The 9,786-nt window shown below is 45.0% G+C and overlaps 1 protein-coding gene across 1 annotated transcript in view; it reads right to left on the bottom strand.

Moving 5' to 3' along the window:
• Positions 1-2,543: 2,543 nt before the first annotated feature.
• Cmas (cytidine monophosphate N-acetylneuraminic acid synthetase) overlaps positions 2,544-9,786 on the bottom strand; it is a 21,808-nt gene continuing 14,565 nt past the window's right edge. Inside the window, exons 4-8 of the mRNA XM_005364575.2 lie at positions 8,045-8,178; positions 6,533-6,627; positions 6,017-6,188; positions 4,995-5,148; positions 2,544-3,128 (exon numbers count right to left, since the gene is read on the bottom strand). Coding sequence (XP_005364632.1) covers positions 2,938-3,128; positions 4,995-5,148; positions 6,017-6,188; positions 6,533-6,627; positions 8,045-8,178 — 746 coding nt within the window. The 3' untranslated portion in view covers positions 2,544-2,937. The remainder of the gene's footprint in view (positions 3,129-4,994; positions 5,149-6,016; positions 6,189-6,532; positions 6,628-8,044; positions 8,179-9,786) is intronic.

The raw sequence follows: 9,786 nt of genomic DNA, 5'->3' as shown, positions 1-9,786 counted from the left end.
GGTTTTGGAGCCTGTCCTGGATAGCTCTCTAGACCAGGCTGGTCTCGAACTCACAGAGATCCGCCTGCCTCTGCCTCCCGAGTGCTGGGATCTTTACTATAGCTATAAATACCAGGGAAATCAAATTTCTCCAGGTCCTTGCCTGTGGCTTGGGAATTTTCTTGTCTTTTTCAAGTGAAAGCCTATGTTTTGCAAGTTATTTTGTGTGGGGGCTGGAGGGGTCTGTCAATTCACTTCCTTTACTGGAGACTTGGTGGTTGCATGAGTTATAAAAGTGGAAGCTGGTTCCTGGCCATCCAGGCAATGTCAGGAGTGGGTTCCCTCTGGTGGCATTGGGCTTGTTATACCTCAAGTTGGTTGGCCACTCCTACAAGTTCTATGTCACCATTACCTCAGTATATTTAGCAGGTTAGACAGATTGTAGGCTGAAAATTTTCCCACCCGGTTAGTGTCCCAATCGCACTGCTGGAACCTTTCTGTGGTTATAGAAGATGGCTGGTTCAGGCTCTATATCCCCCATCACTAGAAGTCTCTGAGAGTAACTAGGGTTACTCTCGTAGATTCTTGTTGGGTTGCCTGTCCAGCCTTGATAAAAGGGTTTGTGCCTAGTCTTGTTGTAACTGTTATGCTATGTTCAGTTGATATCCCTGGGACATGTGTTCTTTTTCTTTTCCTTCTTTTAAAGGGAAAGGGAGCAGTGGATCTAAGCGAGAGGAGAGGCGAGAGGGGATCAGGAAGAGTGGTGGGAGGAGCAACTGCAGCTGGGATATAATGTATGAGAGGAATCAAAAAATTTATGAACTTTTATTTTTTTAAATTTTCAAATGAATGAAACACTACACACTAAATTTAACCAGAAAAAAAGAGTGGAATCTGGGGACGCTCTGAAGTGGTCACTCTTAAAGCTGGTCCCTGTTCTTCCTCCGGGGCTTCTTCCCAAAGTTCTGGTTGTCTCCCGTGGTGTTCCCAGTGAGTCTTGTCCCTTTATGTCTTCTTTGCTGTTCACTAGATTCTCCTGAGCTGAGGGGAGGAGAGGGTCTTCACCTTGGAGTAGTCTCATTAGGGAGGAGAAAGTCAGGGATCCCAATGGCTATCTTACTGCTCTGCCTATGGACATGTAGATTCCCAGGTCCTGTAAGAGCCCGCTGGCACCCTTGCTGTGAGCACCCCCAGATCACACTCTAGTCCACACTCAGCCTTCCTTACCAGACACTACTAAAGTGCCTCATCCGTGGCATCTGGTTGCAACTGCTTTGGCAAGTTTGAGGCTCTCAGGGTGACCCCGCGTTGTCCTGTTCAGACAAGCTCCAGAAGTCTTGCTTCCATTGTCTAACATTTGTCTGTTGGGAGAGGAGGAGCAAGCTCTTGTCTGCACAGATGAGCACACTGCATCTTCAGGCAGTGGAAACCTAAGTACCAGTTTCTATAGTGAAGCTGCACTCTCGCCCCATAGAGTCTGGAACAAGGACCCTAGTGTACTTTATTTTCTCACACACTAACTACCTCCAGTGGGAGGATGTGTCTGAGGAATGAGCAGTTTATGCTGATATGGACTGAACGTGACAACAGACTAAATAAGGGCACTGTTGAAAATAACATAAAGCCTTGACTATTCAGGACCACCCACAGTCATCAGAAGCTGTCGTGGCCAGTGTTTGAACTGAAGTTGTTTTTTCTGTGGTTAACATGGAATACCTAGAAGATTCTGCAAAAGATAACATCAAATGCTCGAACAAGGGACCTAGAAAAAACTGACGGGTGTGGACCTGGCAGCATCAGACTCGAAACCTGCTGTCTGAATAGGCACAGAGGAGAAACTGAGGCATGCTATCTTGACTTACCTTGTTTGAGTCAAGGTTTCACTATGGCACTGAACTCCCAGGGGCTGGAGGGTTTGGCATGTGCTACCACACCACCTAGACTGTCACCTAGCAGGGAGTCAGCGACTTCACAGATACAGTCCAAAGCTCTGGCTTACTGCAGGAACAGCCTGTGACTGAACCAGAACCCACCACACAGGCTAGGAAGTCAAGGTCAAGGAAATGATGATGAAGGTGCCTGTCTCTTCCTTTAACTCATGCCTGCCTTCTAGGGACAGACTCAGAACTGCTGCCTACATGCAGTGAGCATGAAGGGCCTACTTCTAGTCAGTACTAATAGGAGTTTCTTTTTAATGGAGGCAAGAGTTGCAAATGTTCCGTAAGCAACATTTCCTATTTATTAAGTGTCTACATTTGACTCATTCTTGAAATTCAATAGGGACAATCCGGGTTGGCCACAGGGTCACAGTGAAAACTGAGATTAGCATATGAAGGTAGCATTACTTCAGCCATGGCTGCCAATGGTTCGTTCTACCTTCTCTAAATCAATACATGACAGGCAAAAAGACAAGAAGGTATTTAGATGTCTGCATTTATGTGTGTGTGTGTTCTCTGTGCATGGATACACAAAGTACAGTCCTCATGAATCACTTGCTTCTGAGCTTGCATAACTAGTACGTAAAGAAAATGCCTAGGAAGTGTCTTCTAAGAACAAAAACTTCATTGAGTTTGTGAACTTTATTAATTAACATGGGGTGTGAATTGCCAGACACACTGCTTTAAAATAAATAAAACCTCAGCATCATTAAAACCACACAAACACAGTTTGACAGGATACAACACAAAGTTGATTGTTTATGCTGTCTGACTTGCACTTTCTAAGAGTCTGCGGAACACTAGATCAATCCCTCAGTAATCAATCACCTTGCACCAGAGGAAAGCAGACATGATTATCTTGTGGGTCCTGGAACAATGATTTGAGAAAAGTCTTTGAAAAGAGTCAGGTAACTCACACATCAGATCACACGTCTGTGAATTACACCATGGGATGTGATCAAAGCCAAAGCAAAGTGGCTGAAGGAGCCTACATCCCTGCTTCCCCACACGACACGGATCTCTACTTTTGGCATGAGTTATTAACCTTCTCTATCATGAGGAAAATGTGCTCGGCGAACTCCCGGATGGCTCCCCGGCCACCGCCGCATTTGCATATGTACCCCACAGCCTTCTGGGCCCCGGAGCAGGCGTCAGCAGGAACGGCGCTGAGACCTGCTCTCTTCAGGCATTCTTCATCAGACACTTCATTGCCTGCAAGTGAGATGAACATCATTCATGTATGAAAGAGACACAGAATGTTCTAGCTAAATGATGCAAACGACAAATGTCAACCCATAGATGACAGGGACACCAACAATCCAACAGAACAAAACAACACCTGTAGGCACAAGTGAGAACAGGGCTTTCCTTGAGCAATTCAGAACAAGTTCTTACCAGCTATGGAGGGAGAGTGGAGTATATATTCCCTTTACCCAGTGTGTATTATAATTATCAGAAATTACACTTTTATTATGAGAGTTGTTGAGATGTAAGCTTGAGCCTGCAATCCCGCTGCCATCCCATGCTGAGGTCACAGGCACACTCCAACATGCCTGTTACAGCACTAATACTGTCAAGAAATCTAACAAGATTATTTTTAATTTTATGTGTAGCAATGTTTTGCCAGCATGTATGTCTGTACACCACACTCACGCAGGTCCTGTGGATGCCCGAAGAGGGCGCTGAATCTCTGGAACTGGACTTATCATTGAGAACTAAACCTGGGTCCTCAGAGAGAAGAGCCTGCACTCCTAACCTCTGAGCCATCTCTCTAGCCCTGGCATGTGTTTCTATGCACCCATTCCAAACACTGCTCATATTCTGAGGTAAGATTCAGGAAGTCTAGGGTTGCTGTTGTCTGGTATAAGCCATATATATCCACAATAGGAACATTTTCTTAAATGCAAACAAAGGACACCACCCGGCATGATTATCACTGCTCCTCTGTCTTCTGGAGTCTGCCTCTAGGCCTCTGCCTACATAGATGACACATTTCCCACACAATGTGAAGCCTTCTGTTTATCTTTGGGTCTTTTTCTAATGTTTGTTTAATTTGTTGAATATGTAAAGTCAGTCATATGAGAGCTCCCTTGAGGCCTCACAGAGAATGGACACAGCAGGGATCCTATGTATTGCATGGCTGCTGCTTCCTACAACAAACTACATTTTTCTCTATATTTGGTTCCAAAGCTATTCCAGCATCTCAAGACCACAGGCTCAGGCAACTGTGAGGCTGGTGTGGTCTGCCCGTATGTACTTCATGCATGATCTGTAGTTAGTGTGCACCTTAGCAACTAGTCTGTCTGAATACTTACCATGCTGACATCATGGGGTGGCCAGTTCTGCACACACAATGTTTATGGTTCCTTGCCTGCACTGTGGGGACCCGCTCTGCACATCTGCTTAATAGTAACCTGAAAAGTCTCAGACATATCTGAACATGCCGATAAACACAGATGTCAGCACAGTGGTTAGCATCCACTGTGTGCAGGAGCTGCAGTCTTCGGCAATTTAGGCAGATTCTTTATCTCCCCATCATTGGCACATTACCCCAATTTCTGTCTTAAAACTGGAACTTGTGAAAAACAAACAGTAAAAATTGTTCTGGTGTACTAGAAACTCCAGGTGCTCTGCTTCAGTTGCATGAATCTCTGTAGCAGCTCTAAGGCACCGTGTACTCCCGACACCTCCAGTTCACTGATGGAGTACAGCAAGACTCCACGGTGTGTGCTGGGAAAACCCACACTGTCATGGTAGCCTTCAGAATAGCTGCTTGCTTATTTATTTATTTGTTTATTTATTTATTTGTGTGTGGGGGGAGTAAGCATGTGCTGACCCTAACCTTGTAGAAATTAAAAGGGTAGGGCATTTTTCAAAGGTCAGCTCTCTCCTTCTTCCACGGATATCCTGGGATGGAACTCTGGTCACCTGATTTGGCAGTGATTGCCATTTCCCACTGGCCCAGACTATTCTAATACTCAGCTCTGCAGTTTAATGGACATCCATTTCCCTACAGTCATTTGGGGACTTTTCCTTCTGGTTATTCTGACAGGATAAGCAGATCTGCAAATGACCCACCGAGATAGGCCACTTCTTTCCAGCACAGGCCCATCTCCTTCCTCCACTCATCCACGATGGCCAACTTGTCTGACACACTGACTTCCATTTTGCAGTCCAACTTTAAGGCAGAGAGTGTCTGCTTGGAGCAGGCCCTTTCTGAGATGAATCTCACCTGGAAAGGAAGAGGTTCGAAGGAGGAAATCAGATAGGCCGGATAAGAAATCAAGCCGAGAAGACTCGAGTCACAGATGAGTGGGCCTCTGACTTTCTGAAGGGCCAGTTAGGAAAATCACAGCAAACAAAGCATGCTTGACTTCTACGGCCCACTAAGGTGACACACAGCTGCTCAGAAGGAACACCCACCTCATGCTGTAGAGCATCATCTAGCGAAGATTTCTAGTGAACTGTAATTATTTAACTTTCTCCTTCCAGAACTGTGGATTGAATCCAAGGTATTGTGCAAGCATGCGAGGCAATGTTTTATCACTGAGTTACAGCTTCAGTAACTCTTCGTGTTTTATCCTGAGACAAGGTCTTGCTGAGTTACATAGTCAGTTCCTCAATTCATGATTTTTTTGTTTCTGGTTTTGTTGTTGTTGTTGTTTGTTTGTTTGTTTGTCTCAGCTTCCCAGTCCCTGGGTTTCAGGTCTGTGTCAGCAGGCCTGGCTTAATCTTTGTTTTAAGAAATTCAACTATACATTAAATGATTCTGAATGAACAATTTCATTCTCGTGCACAGGCCGGGGTTAGAAAGTCTACAAGGTGTCTGCCCTGTCTAGTTGTCAACACAAATTAAGGAAATATATCTCATTCCAAGGTTCTAAGGAAAATGAAGAGGTGTGTTTAGAGTATGATTAGATAGATTTTAACGAACTGGAAAATTCCCTTCATCTTTCCAGTGTCAGAGTTCTTTAAGCATACATCAAGCAGTACTTTGAAGACTTTATGTAATTAGCAAAACCTTAAATCTCTTAATTACTGGGATGTTTCTGACCTTGAATCACATCGAGTACATACTGCTACATCCAGGGATCGCATACCTCAATGCCATTCTTCTTCAATAAACTTATGCCAATAGCATCTTTTACATCATAAGATATTATTTCTTTTTGGTCTCCTGATACATAAATGTGGCCATTGGTGAGACATCCATCAATATTGCAAACCAAAAGTTTTATCTCCTTCAGTTTCTCTTTTCCAAAATAGCCAAATCTAAAAGAAACCAAGACAGACCTCTGAGTACAAACGCGCACCCCTCACGCTGGCCAAGGAGCGACAGCAGCATCTGGTCACTCAGACATCACTCTTCAGATTTGCTTCACTGTGTACTTCACGGACAGCGAGAGAACTCACTGCTCAGCCAAACCATGCAGTGCACCTCATAGCTTACAATATAAGTCATTACTTGTAAGTGTGGTTTATATGCACACTTCCCCATTCAAAGAAACCGAGTTCAAATACTATCTCAAACCAATGTCTTCAAGGCTGGTTAAACATACTGAAAACAGCTCTGTGTTCCAGCCCACAGCTACCACAGGCTCTTTTCCTTCTTTTACCTCAAAACTCTTTGCTCTGCAATCGGCCAGTCAATGTCCACGTCTATGTCCACACTATGCTCAGCTCGCATTTCATAATATGCCATTTTTCCACCCTAAAGACAATGGAGATGCTGTGAGTGTCCTGAGAGTCACTTATGTATATGCAGCGTAGATTTGGGGTGCATTATTGAGAAAACAGATAACCCAGTATCAGCAACACACCCGCCGTGATTATTCTGAAAACAAAGTTCAAACCAAACACGTGATTTTTCAGATTCTGTCTACCATGGCCGGTCCCTGTCCCCTTTAAAACAGACCTGTCTTAACTGAGATGGCAGACCCTCCCTCCAGCACTCTGACACAAGAGCTTTCTGAGGAGTCTGAGAGCAGCGGCTTCCTCTCCACAAATCTCACTCTCATCTAATAGCAACGTGTGATTTTCAGGTCTTTGGTCAGGGGTGGACACCTGCAACTACCGCCGCACAGACTGCCTCAGGTCCCGGGGTGCACGGCGCATGTCAAGGCTGAGGCAGTGTCTGGGCACAGGGCAAGAGCATGACTGTTCCTCTGACGCTGTATCAATGGGCAGCCAAGACACTTCCTCATTCCCGCTCCCCAGGCCTCTGACCCTAAAATAAGGGCCTAAATCTCAACAGGACTGTTTCTGTCTTGAATTACTTCATTTATAAAAATTTATTTCTATGTATATAGAATGTTTTGTTTGCATTTATGTCTGTGCACCACATGCATACAGTGCCCAAGGAGGCCAGCAGAAGGTGTTGAATCTGCTAGAGCTGGAATTACAGATGGTTATGAGCTGCCATGCAGGTGCGGGGAATTGAACCTTGCTCCTCTGGAAGAGCAGCCAGTGCTCCTAACTTGGGTCAGCTCCTCATTATTTTATTTCAGAGCTCTGTAAGGTACGGTAGTGTGACCACGTTTCTCAGCAGCTGTGCAGATTGCTGGGGCAACCAGAGTGTTGTCCACAGCCCACACACGGTAAGAGTGCTTGGCAGCTATAATGAAAGTGAACCAATTTTCCGGTCTGTGATCTAAGAAGGAGAGACACCAGTCCCCTCCTTTCAAAACAAAAACAGCGAGCACGCCCATGGGGCAATAGTCAAGGTGACACAGAAAGAGACATAGAATTTGGCCTTCCAGAAAACCAGGTCCATGCGCACTCAGAACCACTGAGCTGGTTGTTTTCTGATTTAAAGTAGTAGAAATGACTTAACCACACAGCCACAATCTAATTGTAACCTAATGTGGACCACAAACAACCTGCAAGGCTTAATGGGAACAGTAAGACGCTGTCAGCCCTCAGCCCTTACACGGCTGTTATCTCAGCATTCCACGGAACAGACTCTGCAGGTGTCCACTGTGAATTCTGAGGATGACCTTGGGGTAAAGCTGCTGGACCAGGACAGATAATAACCCCACCTTTCCTCTAGAGCTGGCACAGCCGCTTCTCTCCAGAACTCCCAGCACAACACAGAGGGTTGATGAGTTGTATAAAATGGATATACAAACCTGTAAGTAACCCATCTCTATCAAATGTCTTTTAGCAAAATAAAATGAGCCGTTCTCATATAATTCTCCATCCCAGTCTTGTCGACGAGGCCGTTTGGCTGGATTCAAGTTCAGGGGCTCAGTCACTTCACGAACTAAAAGCAAAAGCTACAGTAGTCTACATTACTTAGAATAGACACTGTTCACTCAGTAAAAGCACAAATAAAGACCCCCTCAGAATGCATACATCTGTATCTACATAAGCAAACGGTGCTACTTCTAAAGCAACAATTGCTAACATTCTAATAATTTGTATCTACTTGTAAATAGTTACTATCAGAAAAAGTAAGTCATGAAAGAATTCAGAGTAATTCAGGTTGAGGGTATTAACAGAAGTACTGTGGTGTTGGGGGCCTGCAGGCAGCCTTCAAACAGTTCCCAAAGGGGGTCTTGTCATAGAATATCATCCCGTACTTGACCTCTTTAGTCCATTCTCGGTATTCCAGCTGCAGAAATACAGTGTGCGTGCATTCATCCCCCATGGTCAGAAATACAGTGTGTGTGCATTCATCCCCCATGGTCAGAAATACAGTGTGTGAGTATTCAACTACCATGGTCAGAAAGTGTTTTCATAGCGCGATGGTGGAAACCTAAGGACTTTCCCATTCAATCACTGGCTGTAATCCAAACTGGCCTCAAACACTCAGCCGCTTATGACCTTAAGCTTCTGATGCTCCTGGTTGTACTTCCTGAGTGATGTAATGACATGACAGGCATGTGCCAACACGCCCAGTATTAGCAATGCTGATCTGAACTCAGGGCCTCGTGCATGCTAGGCCAATACTTTGCCAACTGACCTATACTCCTAGCCTATATCAAAGCTTTATTTATACCAGTGGAAATTTGTAAATGTTTTTATTTGGTTTTTAAAACATATGAACCACAAAAATAAATATTGATAATATAGATAATGAAAGCCCAGCAGTGTCAACATTAATCAGTACAATGGGTGGAACAGTGGAGCCTGGCTAGCAATATGGAGGTATCCTTCCCCCTCATTGCATTTCCCCAGATTCTGCATATGAAGATGTGTTTGGGGATACATGCATGTGTATGTATATTTGGCAGTATATACTATGTGCATATGTACATGTGCATGTTGCTGTCACTTCAGAATCCTTTACTTTGGCATGAGAATGCTCCCATGACTAACCTCTACCCACTTCCCTCCCTAACCATGTTCTGGACCATCCAACTGGTGTCTAACAAAGTAGGAAAATCCAGCAAATATGTTTGAATAGCCAGTGGCAACACTTTATAAGCGCCTGGAGATGCAGACGAGGGAGCTCTCCCCTTCAGTGACCTTGCAACAGAAATGTAGACAGGCAGCTAAAAGTCCAGGAGACTCAACATGATGGGGCAGAACAAACCCTTCTCCCGGGAGACACTTTATGGACTATAAGGGCAGGTGAGCAAGCTCACACTGGGCACAAGCAGAGGGAGTCTGCTGTGTGAAGACCTGAGGGAAGGTTCAGATTCATGGATGTGTACAGACTGTAAGGTACGGGGAACACACCTGTATCCCAATTCTTCCCATTGCATGTCCTACATGGGGTGGGGGCAGATGGGCGGACTAGAGACTGGGCAAGAATTTCATAGCAGCAGAGGGCTGTCATCTCCTTCCTACAGCCCTGTGTGATGGTGTCTCCTGTCCTACAGCCCTGTGTGATGGCGTCTCCTGTCCTACAGCCCTGTGTGATGGC

Source organism: Microtus ochrogaster (assembly GCF_000317375.1).
Source record: "Microtus ochrogaster isolate Prairie Vole_2 chromosome 14 unlocalized genomic scaffold, MicOch1.0 chr14_random_2, whole genome shotgun sequence".
Classification (NCBI taxonomy): domain Eukaryota; kingdom Metazoa; phylum Chordata; class Mammalia; order Rodentia; family Cricetidae; genus Microtus; species Microtus ochrogaster.
Note: the sequence above shows the minus strand (reverse complement) of the source record. Positions and strands in the feature narration are given on the sequence as shown.